Source organism: Cyprinodon tularosa, unplaced genomic scaffold (assembly GCF_016077235.1).
Source record: "Cyprinodon tularosa strain WSP-4 unplaced genomic scaffold, ASM1607723v1 ctg439, whole genome shotgun sequence".
NCBI lineage: Eukaryota > Metazoa > Chordata > Actinopteri > Cyprinodontiformes > Cyprinodontidae > Cyprinodon > Cyprinodon tularosa.
In genome coordinates, this window is record NW_024039162.1 from 88,301 (window position 1) to 104,007 (window position 15,707).

Below are 15,707 nucleotides of genomic sequence, written 5' to 3' on the forward strand. Positions count from 1 at the left end.
TATAAATAATGATCCATTGATCATTCCTTGCTGACCGGACGTTTCCTTTAAAATAACCTTAAGCACAATTTTTTATTATTTTTTTTACAGTGTTGGAGTCTTGTGTAGTGAGAGTTCTTAAAGGCCATTGGAGTGGATTGCTCATTGTTTGGTTTTTATCAGGTCACTCTGCAAGTTCTGCTTTTCTTTTGAACAACTATTTGAAACCTTGAGAGAGGAATTTATCGCTTTCTGGTTAGTGATGAAATGATATTCTTTTGGCTTTTAAATGATGGATCAACCTGTCCTTATTTGAACATTTTAAGTCATACGCTGTATGGCAGTTCTTTTTTGTAATGGTAAGACACTTTTTTAAAGGTCTGTTTGCCTTTACCACACCATACAATATAGTACATGGTAATGAGAAACATTGTTGTAAGCTATCAATTATTAAAAACAGCTGATGTGGCACATAGCAGCAGGAACACTTTTCAAATTCTAACAAATTTTAAGTTTACGTTTTTCTGGCTTTGGAACATCCCTTTTTTCATGTGTTCAATACTTCCCCAGTGGGATTCCATCTTTCTACCAACAACTTCCTTAGTGGATTTACATGCATTGATTTTTTTTTCTATCTGTGGATTGTTGCCAATACTGGATACAAATTTTACATAAATGGCGCAATGTCAATTTCAACCCTTTACATATTGGCTGATCAAACTTCTTTTAGATTGTTAGATTGGTTAGAAATGTCTTCAGTCACAGTATGCAGTTCTTATAAACTGCACACTGTGATTATATTCACAAGAACATAAAATAATAGGTTTAATCCTTTTATGTTCTCGTGACCACTCACATCTGTGTGTTATCAACCTCCTCTACCACCACATCTTTATATAAAACATTTGCTAATAAGCTAATAAAAAAAGATGAAACAGCAATTGATTTCTTAAATTATTATTTTGATGTTTTGTGCTACAAATCATATAGTTAGCACTCTCCATTTTACTTAGAATATTGTTTACGTAATGACTAGTGAAGAAAGTTAACTTCTGAGCCAAGGATATTAATAAAATTGCCATCAATAAAGATTATAAATTGTTGCAGTATTAGGGAATTAAACTAAAATTAAATAATATACATATAATAAGACATTTTTATTAATATAGCTATACACAATTTGTGTTAAACAAAAGGATATTAATAAAATTGCGATCAACTTTGTTTTTTAATGTCTAGGAATAATATGTGTAGCTCTTCTCTTTAAAGTATAAGAAATATAGATACAAAAAAAATCTTGATTTCACATCAAAAAGCAAGAGCAATGTTTTGCCAACCCTGGAGTTTGCATGATTTAAATCTTGGTGTGACTGGCTTTCAATTTTACAAAAAGTAGTGAAACAGTTCAACTAGGAGCACAATCCTGGGTTTGTTTCAATATGTTACTTAAAAGAGGCATCTAGATAACTAATGTCAGGTCAGTGCTTTAACACATGATTCACTACGACAGTACATATTAAATCGAAAGATGTAAAGCTTAAAAAGAAACATGAACAAAAAAACCTATGATGAGATTTCTGTTCAAAGTACAACAATTGAAGAAAAATAACAATTTGAAAGTCGGTCTGGGATTGAAAATAGGAAGGAGAAACCATGGAGGACATTTAAAATATTACAGACTGTAACACAATAGAACAGGTGCATAAGAGCTTGGCCATCAGTCAGTCAAATGGCTGAATTGTGACAGCTGCAATAATGGGTCAGGAAAATCAATATCCCATTGACTGGTCTGCAGGAGTCTAATCACAGAGTTTTACGAATCCAGCCAAGGAGCAGATAGGACAGGCTGATTATGTCAGCCTTTTGGACCTTTTATGATTCCTCTGTGGTCCCGCAGCACCAGCTCAGATGGTCAGGTGAGGACTTTCAGTCACCTTGCATCAATTCCTTGTGCTTTTGCTAGACTTCGGGGGTGAAGTATTTTAGGGTCACAGAGTTCAAAATGCAGACAGCTAAAGGTGGAAAGCTTAGGACTGTACACAACCCCATGTTTGGCAAAGGCACAATAAATAAATTTCATCTGTCTTTCCTTTCGGTAATCATTGCCTGGACCAGAGAAATAACACCTCAGTTCCCGTTTAGGGCTGTGGAAAGTAGGCTTCCTCTGCAGTGGTAGTGTTCCTGTTACTTTTTCAGCCCAGTGAGTCCAAGAGAGGTAACTTGAGGGTACAAAAACACACGCTTTTTCTTGTCCAATTCCTTCCATCATTCTGACACCTTAACAGGTGAGAAATAATGATATGGATGGAGACATACACTTATTGTGCTGCAGATCATAAAGACCATGACCAAAATTCAAATTTTGCATTAAAATATTTTGAAGCTTTTGAACCCTTGTTATTAGAGATGCTCCCAAGGCCTACTGAAAGATTCATCCGCATACCATTTCTGATAAGAGCCTGCTTCCACATTCCAAGCTTCCTGTCTTTTATTGTTTATAATTGTCAGAAAAGCAAACAATGAATCCTTCTGTACTGTATTTGAAAGGGAGCAAGAAAAATAAAAACACTGGGGGGAGCGCTAGTGAAGGCACTGTTATCTTGCAGTCCATTGTGCACTGTGGCAGCTACTCAATGGGATTGTTGATGGTACACTTTTAGCTATGTTATGTAAAACAGTGCTGCTCTCAACATAGAGATGGAACAGTACACATGGGATTAGCTTGATGTAGCTACACCACATGTCTGCTCTTCTCAATCCCGATTTTTCCGCTGGACTTAAAATGCAGAGTGTGATAGGCATTTATTATTTAGAAGAGCATGAGATGGAGAGCAAAATGCCAAGATCTGTCAGAGTGTTGTGGGAGCGGTCTAAAGCTCACAAGCCTGTGACCCTAACAGATTTAATAATATTTCTGTAGTCAGAGATAAGTGGGTTTCAGGCACAGCCGATCAATTATGCATTAGTCGTATATATTTGACAAAGCCTGACAAAGCTCCGATAGCTGCAATGGATATTACTGAAAGACCTTGCAAAAGTTTTCAAACCCCTTGAGCTTTTTCACATTCTACCAAATCAACTTAATATATTGTATTAGTATTTCATTATATATACCATTGGAAAGTTATGCATGAATTATAATTTGGACAAAATACTGTGTTTTGTAGTTTTACTCATTAAAATGAGAAAAGGTTTGTTTCCCTATGTATCAAGCCCATTTTAATCAAATCACTCTAAATATAGTGCAGTACAACAAGTTGCCTATAAGTCACTTTAGCAATGATTAACACACCTGTATATTAAGCCACCAATTCTGCTCAGATCCAAGTAACCTACTCCATGCAGGACTCAAGGTGGTGGTAGCATGATGCAGTTGGTAGAAGTGTTTTCAAGTATTGACAATGACACTTGATATATTTTCTAGAAAGATGGATGGAACTAACTGCAACGTTGTCCTGCTGGGTGTGTGTGACAGGTTTTAAGAATAATGTTGATCTACACAGAAATCGTTTTAAGGTGGATATCTCATGTTTTTAAACCATTCCTTTTTTCAGTGGTGTTCTAAATGAAGTGGAATGACAGTATCTTAGGGCCGGATTTATCAAGATCCAATTTTGCGTGCAGTAATTTGCGCTCGCAAACTGGAATTTTGCGCGAGGGGCTGAACCATGGTTTGCGGGTGATTTAACAAGAGTGATTGCGTAACTGGTGGAAGGTGCAAAACTGTTGGAGACGCCCTATTTAAATGATGGTTTTGCGCGTTTTGTGGTTTGCGGCAAAGTAGTTTGTAGTCTGTACAAACTAGTGCATTAAGAAATTTAAATATTACAGTGACCCCCAACAAAAAAAAAATAAGTAAATATATATATATATATATATATATATATTTATAAATTGGCAACCTTTATTCCCTAAGGTGGTATGTGCTGCAGTAAAAAAAACAAAAAAAAACAGGTCTTTTGTATTGGCCTGTGACTGTGGATGAGATCCCCGCAGCATTTGGCACGTTGCTCCACAGGCGCAGGGGGAGAACCCCGACCCCGTCGGACAGCACTTCTGAAAAAACGAGATTGGGAGATCCCAGCTCTCGCTCCAACCGTACGCTGGAATGACCCAGATGCAAAAAAGTGCAATGTTGCAAGGAGTTTTGTGATATCTGGTATTGCGTGGGTCCTCCTTGCGGCTGGCTCCAAATCCATTCGGAGTTCCCCCAACAGCTCCAAAATGGCAATGCTGGATAAACGATATGTTTTGATGATCGTTTCCTCGTTCATTGCAAAAATATTCACACGGAGTGAAAAAATGCGTTCTCTGCGTCTCCTTGCTTTATTTCCATGTCTCCTTCTTGCGACAATAACTGCTGCCATGTGTGCGCAATTACGCATACAGACCATTTGCACCTTCTTTTGAAACGTGTTAAATATAGAGTCAGATACCGTTAGCAAAATTGCGTTCAAGTTTGATAAATCACTTTGCGAGTGCTAAATTAATATATTTACATGTTCTCCTCCCACAAGACGCACTTTAGCGTGTAAACGCCCCATATTGCATATTCATTGCAGAAAAAGTACTAAATGGATCAGAGGCGCTATTTAGCACGTTTTAAAGACCAAATGCTTTTAGCACGCTGTTGATAGATCAGTTTGTACATTTTTTAGCGTGCGCAGTGAAATAGCTCACGTTTTAATACACGCAAACCTTTGATAGATCCGGCCCTTAGTCTGGTTTCCATTTACCACACGGTTGCTAAACCTACCACTTCAACCATTTTAGTGATTTTTGTGGTTTGATAGCAGAGATATAATTATCTATTAATAAAGAAATGGCCCTGTGGTGGACTGGCGACCTGTCCAGGGTGTACCCCACCTCTCGCCCCTAGACAGCTGGAGATAGGTAACAGCAGCCCTAAGTTGTAATGAGCTGTATTTGTTAATGCAAGCAAATATTTTCTTATCTACTTGGATCTTCTGCTTCCTTGAGGTTAGACTACAGAATCACTGTGAGAAATCAAAAAAGGCAGATTTACAAAGTTAGAGGTCATTGACCTTGCTTGGCTTTTCAGCAGCAAGTACTATGACAATGTGCAAAAATGGTAAAATGAAAAAAAATGAAAAACAGCCAAGTGTTGCACTGGCTATTTTTGGAGTGTAAAACACAAGGAGGCAAACTACACATGCACAGCGCACTTATCAGATTTGTTTTGGTGAAATGCTTAAAGAATATCTGCTATTTATTCCACTTTATAATTATTTGCAACATTGTGTAAGTCTTTCGGGTAAAATTCTGATTCAAAAAATAGATTGAGGCTTAAGGTTATACTATGAAAAAGTTCAAGGGATATGAAGACTTTGCAAAGCAATGTGTTAGCTTCAGTTGAGTCAGAAAAATACCTTTGGATGAAGGGTTTAGATTAATCTCTCTTTTGTATGGAAGAAGCAGCCCCTGTTGCCTACTTTGGTATGGACTGTTTCATCAAAGCAGGTTTTAAGGCAATTCTAAGAAGTGATGAAGCTAGGGTATGTCTAGAGACATAGGCAACTTGTAGAGTAAAATCTCGAGAAGGTTGGCAAGTTTCTATCAAAGAAGTTGCACAAAATATCATGCAAGTGATTCATCACTTCTCTTTTGGATGGCTCTTTAAACGAAGTGGCATGTTCCTCTTAAGACTTTGATGTAGTCTTTTCTTTTCCCTCCCAGGTCTGCTAAGACATAGACCTTTGTCCAGTGGGGGGTTTAACATGGGAGAAGCTGAATGAAGGGATAAAAAGAGGGGGGAAGCCTGGCCATCACCAGATAGAGCAGAAGAATACACTGATGAGGACTGTGAAAGAAGACAACCATCTGAGACCGCTGGCTCCAGAACCACGAGCTCCCATACCTGGAAAAGAAACCCAGTGGAAGAGTTAAGAGGAAATATGTAAAACAACCAAAAAGTCCTAGTGACATGTAATTTTCAATTAAAAAGGAAAGAGGGATTTTATTTTATTTTTTTTTCATATCTATACCACATCTGGCTTTCAACCGGAGAGGCTATTAAAGCATCTGGAGAAAGATGAAGTTTGTACCACATCAAAGAGTAGCTCCGCAAACGGAGCTGCCTCACAATGTTGCTCTACAGAGAGATGGGAGCACAGACCTGCTTTATATGCTGCAGCCCTGTGCAGCCAGTCAACAAGGAATAATAACCCAATGGCAGAGATGGATGACACACTGCACACGTTTGGAAAAAAGGTCACTTTTCTTACACTCAAAATAAGTCTATTACATGTGGTTGGAAACAGATCCAATGAAGTGAAATTGCATTTCTTGTCTAAATGAATAAATCTTCACTTGAACTTTAGCAGCATCCAAAAAATGGGAAGAGATGCAAAGTTAGAGGAAAGGCAAGCTCACTTAATTTGTGGATGTGGATGGGTTCGCTGCCCACACCTTCCCCGCCTCCGCTCAAAACCTTGATCTGAATGAGATAGTTGTCACCGGCGGAGAGGCTCAACTCGGCTGTGGTTTTTGTGGTGAAGATGGTGTGGATGTCGTTGTATCGATGTCTTTTCAGCATCACCTGCAGCAGGGGACATGATGAAGGTAAATGCACCAATGCAAAAGAGATAAAGAGAGCATAAATCTGGTTTAAAAATGAACTGGAACCTACCAGATATCCAGCCACCTTTGACTCTGTCTCCATGGCAACTACAGGGTCCCAGTGCAGCGTTAGTGTGGAGCCAATCATGTTCCATTGTATGTTGAGCGGAGCCCTGTCTGGTGCTACAAAGGGAAATCAGACATAAATATATACATATATACATATATATATATATATATATATATATATATACAGGTGCTGGTCATAAAATTAGAATATCATGAAAAAGTAGATTGATTTCAGTAATTCCATTTAAAAAGTGAAACTTGTATATTGTATTCATACATTACATACAAACTCATATATTTCAGATGTTTATTTTGTTTAATTTTGATGATTACAAATGACAACAAATGAAAATCTCAAATTCATCATATCAGAAAATTAGAATATTACTGAAGACCAATAAAAACAAAGGATTTATAGAAATGTTGGCCAACTGAAAAGTATGAACATGAAAAGTATGAGCATGTACAGCACTCAGTATTTAGTTGGGCCTCCTTTGGCCTGTATTACTGCAGCAATGCGGCGTGGCATGGAGTCGATCAGTCTGTGGCACTGCTCAGGTGTTATGATAGCCCAGGTTGCTCTAATAGTGGCTTTTAGCTCTTCTGAATTGTTGGGTCTGGTGTATTGCATCTTCTTCTTCACAATACCCCATAGATTTTCTATGGGGTTAAGGTCAGGAGAGTTTGCTGGCCAATTAAGAACAGGGATACCATGGTCCTTCAACCAGGTACTGGTAGCTTTGGCACTGTGTGCAGGTGCCAAGTCCTGTTGGAAAATGAAATCTGCATCTCCAAAAAGTTGGTCAGCTGCAGGAAGCATGAAGTGCTCTAAAACTTCCTGGTATGTGGCTGTGTTGACCCTGGACCTCAGAAAACACAATGGACCAACACCAGCAGATGACATGGCACCCCAAACCATCACTGACTGTGGAAACTTTACACTGGACTTCAAGCAACGTGGATGAAGTGCCTCTCTTCTTTTCCTCCAGACTCTGGGACCTTGATTTCCAAAGGAAATGCAAAATTTACTTTCATCAGAGAACATGACTTTGGACCACTCACCAGCAGTCCAGTCCTGTTTCTCTTTAGCCCAGGCAAGACGCTTCTGACGCTGTCTGTGGTTCAAGAGTGGCTTGACACAAGGAATGCGACAGCAGAAACCCATGTCTTTCATACGTCTGTGTGTGGTGGTTCTTGAAGCACTCACTCCAGCTGCAGTCCACTCTTTGTGAATCTCCCCCACATTTTTGAAGGGGTTTTGTTTCACAATCCTCTCCAGGGTGCGGTTATCTCTCTTGCTTGTACACTTTTTTCGACCACATCTTTTCCTTCCCTTCGCCTCTCTATTAATGTGCTTGGACACTGAGCTCTGTGAACAGCCAGCCTCTTTAGCGATGACCTTTTGTGTCTTGCCCTCCTTGTGCAAGGTGTCGATGGTCGTCTTTTGGACAACTGTCAAGTCAGCAGTCTTCCCCATGATTGTGTAGCCTATAGAACTAGACTGAAAGACCATTTAAAGGCTTTTGCAGGTGGTTTGAGTTAATTAGCTGATTAGAGTGTGGCACCAGGGGCCATCAATTTTGAACCTTTTCACAATATTCTAATTTTCTGATATGATGAATTTGAGATTTTCATTTGTTGTCATTTGTAATCATCAAAATTAAACAAAATAAACATCTGAAATATATGAGTTTGTATGTAATGTATGAATATAATATACAAGTTTCACTTTTTAAATGGAATTACTGAAATCAATCTACTTTTTCATGATATTCTAATTTTATGGCCAGCACCTGTATATATATATATATATATATATATATATATATATATATATATATATATATTAGTGCTGTCAATCTATTAAATTTTTTAATCGCGATTAATCGCATCAATGCCTGAGTTAACTCGCGATTAATCGCATTTTAATCGCAAATTTTTTTTCTGATTGAAAATCATTTAAATACTCTCGATGACATACTAAAAATACATACAGGCTAGGTTTGTGCCAATGTTCTTTTTTTAAATGAGAACAGGTCACAGATACTGATTTATGCCATAGAAACATATGGCAAGAAGATGGGGAGGCATGTAGCAAAAAATAACAAATATGTAGCCAAAAAAAAGGCCCTGAAAACAGGCTGATGTAAAAGACAGTCTTTACAGTTAATACAGTCTTTTGAACAAAGACAAACATTTTACCCTACTGCTATAAAATGTAGTACAGTTAACATTAGATGTTAATTAACCAAGATAATAATGAACAATTTTCAATCAATACATCAAAATCAATAGACGGACATCACTAGATGGAGGTAGTCTATGAAAGTTACTTTTCAGACTCTTAACAAAAATGAGAACACACACACACCCACCCACCCACACACAGACACACCCACCCACCCACACACACACACACACACGATACCGACCTGTGACAGCAAGCGTGCCGTAGCAGATTCCATTTCACCTCAGTAGTCTGTTTTCTCAGCGTATTTCAGGTTGCTACTAGTTACCAGACACTCAACTTGTTTGTTGGTGGTGGGGCTTAAAGAAAAGGCACTAGCGTCACCCAGTGTATGAGCGTCTTTTTCCCTTGAGGAGCTCCGCTCTTGAACCCTATGAGAAATGCATAGACTGGGGGAAAATAGCCCCGCCTTCCCGCAGGCTGCAGCGGGATGTACTTGGAAAATTGTACCATAAAACCACATAGCGTTAATCTCACGTTAAAAAAATTATCGCCGTTAAAATGGCCTCGCGTTAACGCGATAATAACGCGATAATTTTGACAGCACTAATATATATATATATATATACAAATCATTAGCTGGTTGCTGAAATATATATGCTACACACACATGCTTTGTGTGTTGCCTATGGTGTATAGCTTACCGAAATCTGATACAAATCAGTTGCATGTAAAATTTAAGATTTCTATGATTAACCTGAGCCTCTAGAGTGGTTGTAGACAGGAATCTTTTTTAATTTTATTACTGTGTCTTTAAGAGAAATATCTTGTGGCTTATAGGTATTAAGAATTAATGGATCACTAATTCTGACCATAACTCCCAAATTTTTTTAGTACTTATTTGTAAATCTAACCTGCTGAATGGTGCATTTCATAGCCAATGCAGACATTGGCTGCAGGCCTGCATTTGACCCCCTGTCAGTGCTTTGGGATAGGGAGGGGCTAGCTCCCTCCTTGCTAAAGAAGACTGTTGAACTAAGCAACCAGTGTTCTCATCTGTTGTCACTGAAGTCTCCAACAACGCAGTAGGGTTGTCAAAAGTATCGATACTCAAAAAAGTATCGATACTGAAATGTTGTATCCGGATACAATACTCATTTTCCAGTCGCACCTAATCAGTCATTCATCTTAAGTGCAGAATAGAGGAAAATGCACTTTCTGAACACTGTGTGATTAAATAATATTGTGTACTTTTCAGTTTCAGACTTTTTTTGTAACAGTTGCAGCTGCTGAGAATTACTTTTTGTTTCTTAACCGGTTTGGCCAGTGTCATTGTTATGTGGGCAAAGCATAGCCAAGGAAGGAACACTTAATTTTAATTTTGTAAGTTTTTTTATCAAGCTTGCTATATACTGTGCACAGCAAACGACCTCAAAATGTTGTTCTTACTGTTTATTGTATTTTTCTATTTATTTATTTATATATATTTCTATTTATTGTATTTTAATTATTAATCAAAATTTTTCTGTTGAAATTTTATCCTTGTGGTATCGAAAATGGTATCGAGTATCGAATATTTTCCTTAGTATCGGTATCGAGTTGAAAAGTTTAGTATTTGTGACAACCCTACAACGCAGTGACTAGACTTGTCACTAGTAACCTTAAAAAAATGCTTAAGGAGTTTAAAAAGTCACTAATATAATGACAAAGGGCCCCTTTTTCTGTCTTCCCTTTTTCTTTTTATCATCAAGTTTTTTCTTGTCTGCTCTGCAGGCTGTGGGTTTGAATGTGCCGTACTTTACAACAAAAAGTCTCATTGGGCCAATGAGCAAACGCTGTGAGTAAGCGGTGCACATGGGAGATGTGCAGTTGCAGAGTCACTTTAGGCTTTGTCGAAGTATAAAATGACGTAAAGGTGACAGTATACCTCTGAAAGCTATAGTACTAGTAGAGGTTAGTACTTCAAAAAGGGAAATATGAGCAACTTCGCAGTAAAAATGACAGTATCAACGATAAACGCTGTTGATAGCTCACATCCACATCATGAAAAAAACAAAAAATATCTCTATATCACATTTATCATTGAAAATAGTGTTTTCTAGAAATATATTGAAATAGTATCTCAGTGCTCAGGTAGGTGTTAATACAACAAATATAAACAACTATCTAATACTGAAAACAGACACAAGGCTCCTTCACTCAGTAACATCAAACACTATGAAGAATTTAGAAACAAGACTTGGTTAGTCTTAAGTATTGTGTTCACAGGTTGGATAAAGGACAGATTTCCAGTTTAGGTCACTTGTCTGGCTTGGTTAAGCTTGTCTGATTCTAGTTATAGTAACTTGTTCCAAACATCTCTACAGCAGTAAAACTTCTACTTATAAGCTTAATTTTGGTATCATAAAGATAATATTTCTTCTGTCCTTTACTAACTGTGTCACTTATGGTCAAAATTAATTATGCTTTCAGCTGTTTGCTGGTTTTGCTGTGGTTCAAATGTTTATATCTGAATCCCAATAAAGTAAGATAGGTTTATACAGCCACACAGTGTTGTGAACAGAACACATGCTTACATGTTACACATAAGTTTCCTCATGATATTTTTTCCAAGTAAATAGCTAAGATAAGCAGGATTTGTTGATATCCGAGGAAATTTTAAGGGTTCCAGGAAGTTGGTCTGTCAGATTTAATTTAATATGGCAGCAGCAGCTTTCATGCTGGAGACGCAGAGCATTCTTTTCTCTCCTGGACTTACGTGGTTTCCTTGTGGTGTTGTTGATGGGTGCCGACTGAGGCCCAGGCCCGGCAGTGTTGAAGGCAGCCACAGAGAGGTAGTAAACCGTGTTCGCTTTCAGCCCTGTGATGTTAACCTGTGTGTAGTTTCCAGTAATGCGCACTTTGCCAACAGTGTCAGGCTTGGTGTCATCTTCCCAGTATACGACCTGAAAGGACAGAAGGTTACAAAAAAAAACAGGGGGCCTAGAATGTTGAAACATAATTTCATTGGTGTATTTGGTTATATTAGTAATTATTTTTAAATATATATGATATTTAAGATATTTGTTTTTGTCGAAAATGAGATGGGGAGGGGGATTAAATAAAACGTTTTTCACTAGTGGAGGTTTGAATGAATTATGTATAACCAGTCACCACTTTACATTAGATCTTATAAACAGGTCATTGGTGGGTAATATAATCATATAGTGGAGAAAGAAATGATCTGATTTTGCTTTTGGGAGATGGATATTGGGAATGGGAGGGAATGAATGAATATAATTAAATGCAAAAACTTGAAGGAACAAATCACTGCAAAGACAGCAAAGCAGATCAGTTTAGCTTCAGACTGTCTGGTGTCTGTGATGTGTGGCGGTGGTAAAGCAATTAATAGAGGATATTACTAGCTTTTTGGCTTACTTAAAGGTTTTCACTCTTAATGAGCCCATTACTAGCTAACATTAGAGTTAAAAGGATAATTATAAATTAGTGTTCGTTTAGGAGTACTTTGAGTTTTTGGTTTTTCACTGTTAAAGGTTTTTTTTTACCAATTTGTAATTAGTTAAAGCCAACATATTAAAAGCACTAGACTGCTGTTTACAATAACATAACCCCCCACCCGAGAAGACTTGATTTTGAATTTATTTGGAGTTAAAATTCAACACCAGTTAAGTATAAATAACTCAACTGTATAATAAATAGGTATGTTGCCGTACAGCCGGGAGCCTATTGAGATTCAGCAGCCTTAATCCACTTTAGCCCTGCAATTTTAGAACTGTGCCATGGTTGGAAAGGACAATGAGGCCAGTGCTATGGCAACAGAACTGCTTGGTGCTATGGGCCAGAGGTGACAAATATTCAGAAAGTACCATGGGGGATAAAAAAAGCAAGGCCCACTTTGCATATGTGAAAAAGAATGCTTGCTAATTCTTTATAATGTTTTTCTTAGTTATTTCTCCAATTCTTTAGGCCAAAAACAACATGTTTGTGTAGACAAATAAAGAATATGGAGAATAAAATACAGTGCCTTGCAAAGGCATTGGCCTCACCTTGTGCTTTCCATATTTAAAATATTTTATTGGGACTTTTAGTGATACATACACGCATTTTTTTTTACAATTATGAGGTAGAAGAACAAGAGGATAATTTTCAGATTTTTCCAGTAATAAAATCTGAGGCTGGTATGTATTACTTTTGCCTCTCTTTGAGTTAATTCTTGTTAGAAGCACATTTTTGCTGTGGTAAATCTGCAAGCTACTCCAACTGTGAATGAACTGACATGATCATTTGGGCCAATATCAGTAATGATATTAACCTTATGACAGATTATAAATAATTTACTGGTATTACATATTCTTATTCCTCTACACTTTGACAGCAATCACCACTAACTTTCACCCCTTAATTAGCTTAACACCCCCAAAACCTATGCAGCATCATTATCACTGTAATATTTCTTTACAAAAACCAAGGTCAAACCTAGAGATCCATTTTCTTTCTGATCTAATCCATTACGATACCTGGGTTGACATATTACCCATTATCCATACAAGCGAAGTTTCTTTTTTTTAAATGAAACCAATCATAATGCGGTGCACTGTATATTCCTAAGTCTAACACATGGAAAGGCTTTGATCAACACCATTCCGTTCTATTTCCAGCCTTATGTTCAGTGGGTGTGGAACAGACTTCCTGACACTGCTAAAGAAAAGCATCCCCACCACATGATGCTGTCATATTTCAAAGTGAAGATAATGCTTAAGTTCTGCCGTATACATAATACTGTATACGGTCACAGTAAAACCTTATTTGGCATCTTTTACAATTTGTTAAAAGATTATTGCACCTGGGCTCAGGATCTTTAGGAATCCTCCATGAGATGTTTCTCTGAGTAATCTTCTCCTCACCAGCCATTAAGAACAAGCCGAAGGCTGTGTCTTCGTATGTTTGCAGTTTTGCCTGTCTGTTTATCAAACAATAATCCAGGAGATATTCAGTGTTCGGGTTCTTTTCTTCAAACCTAACTTCGTTGAAATTTGATCATTGACTTTTATACTGTTTTTGTTACTATTCATGATGCTGCCCATTCTTTCATGTTTTCTAAAACAACCTCTGAGACCTTCACAAAGCAGTTCTATTCATAATATTTTTTTCTATTAAGGCACTTATTACCTAGAACAAAGTAAATGGGGTTGAAGAGAAATGTCTATCACACTTTTTTAGATTTGTATACTAATTTGCAAAGTTTAGTCACATACAATCTCCCTAAAACAATTTTCATCAATGACAGTTTACTTCTAAAACATATCTTAAGTTGTAAAACAGAAGAGAAAAGAAAAAAGAAACAGAAGATACTTTTTAATTGAACTAAAGAGCTTCAGAGAAATGCTTCATTACCATGTTAGAGGAAAGAAAAAAGGATGTATCCATGAGTCATACCTCATATCCCAGAACTCTTTCTGGGAGGGAAGGGAGAGTTTCCCAGATCACTTCAATTTCTGCTGCCGACAAACTTCTGGCCCTAACCCTCTTAGGAGCTGCACTTGGGACTGCAGAAATAGAGAAGAAATGTGGTCAGGATCCCACAGCCTCATCTAACACCATCAAACACACTAATAGCAATAAGAGGGAAGGCGCTGAATAGACCTGTAGTTTCACTGAGAAGCTATTTCCCGAGTTCGCTTTTAATGGGATCTGTGACTGACATAAGGGAAGACTATCTGCCCGGCAAATTCAATTAACGGGATACCTCCCTGACAGCGCAGTGTGGTAAGTGTCTGCAAGGATTTCCTGTAATCTACCAGCAAGATAACTAATATCAAGTTGACATTCAGTGGTTTGAGAGGGGAAGGAAATAACAGCATTGGAAAAGGGGGAAAAAATCATCACTATTCAAGGTCACAATTGTAAGAATAAAGATTACAGCTTATTTGAGCATCACTTTCTGGAATGTCTGCAGCGTACCGTCTTCTGCGGAATACACTGTGGCGATGGAGCTGAATGGTCCTTCCCCCCGGTTGTTGGAGGCTGCCACTTTAACGTCAAAAGGCGAGAAAGGTGGGATACTGTCGTTGCGGAGGACGTAACGAGATACGCCTGGCGTGGAGATGACTGCCCGTGTCCATGTGACTGTGCCCACAGACCTGAAGGCGATGATGTAGCCAAAACCTTCCCCATTCTGCAGTTCCTCGGGCAAAGGCTGGGAGTGAAACACAAAACTATAGTGATATTAAAATGCATACAGACAAAGAAACAGACAGGCCCGTCTCTGCACCGTACATTGATTAGGGCTTCTGGGAATAGATATGGCCTCTTCCTTCATCTCCACAGTCACCTTTTACCTTATCTTTGCCCCCCTGCATGGCCTTGTAATTGTACCTAAGTGCAAAACCCTTCAAAGGAAAGTGCTCTCTTTTGCTGGTTTTGGAGGGGGAATTGGCTCCCTGTAGCCGAGCCAGATGAGGGGTGGCTCCCTCTAATGTAGGTCATAAAATTACTCCACTCAATTCTGCACAATTAAGCAAAACCATTACTTGCCGATGGAGAGAACCGTAAAATGTGACAGATGACTTACCTCCCATGTTATCACTAATTCAGACTTTGTGCCGCCTCCACCTCCGACATCAGTGGGAGCTGTATCAGGAACTGAGAGGTAAAACCCAAAGGGGGAAGCAATTAGAACACAGTTTACAAAGCTTGAAGGAAAGCCCTGAAATGCACTTGTAGCCTTATGTCAAGACACACAGCGACAGATACTGTTCTATGCCACACATATGCCCCTCTCACTGCACGTAAAAGCATTCCAGAGAATTCTGATTTACAGACGTTGGTCAAATGTCAGTGTAAGGCCTGTAAGCCCAGATTCATAATATCTTTCAAATGACATTTTGACTTA

General features: G+C 38.2%; 1 protein-coding gene across 1 annotated transcript in view; it reads right to left on the bottom strand.

Annotated features, from left to right (window-relative positions):
* Nucleotides 1–4,700: 4,700 nt before the first annotated feature.
* cntn3b (contactin 3b) overlaps nt 4,701–15,707 on the bottom strand; it is a 92,594-nt gene continuing 81,587 nt past the window's right edge. The window contains exons 18-24 of the mRNA XM_038299878.1: nt 15,387–15,457; nt 14,777–15,011; nt 14,252–14,361; nt 11,574–11,760; nt 6,629–6,741; nt 6,373–6,538; nt 4,701–5,857 (exon numbers count right to left, since the gene is read on the bottom strand). Of these exons, the coding sequence (XP_038155806.1) occupies nt 5,766–5,857; nt 6,373–6,538; nt 6,629–6,741; nt 11,574–11,760; nt 14,252–14,361; nt 14,777–15,011; nt 15,387–15,457 (974 nt within the window). The 3' untranslated portion in view covers nt 4,701–5,765. The remainder of the gene's footprint in view (nt 5,858–6,372; nt 6,539–6,628; nt 6,742–11,573; nt 11,761–14,251; nt 14,362–14,776; nt 15,012–15,386; nt 15,458–15,707) is intronic.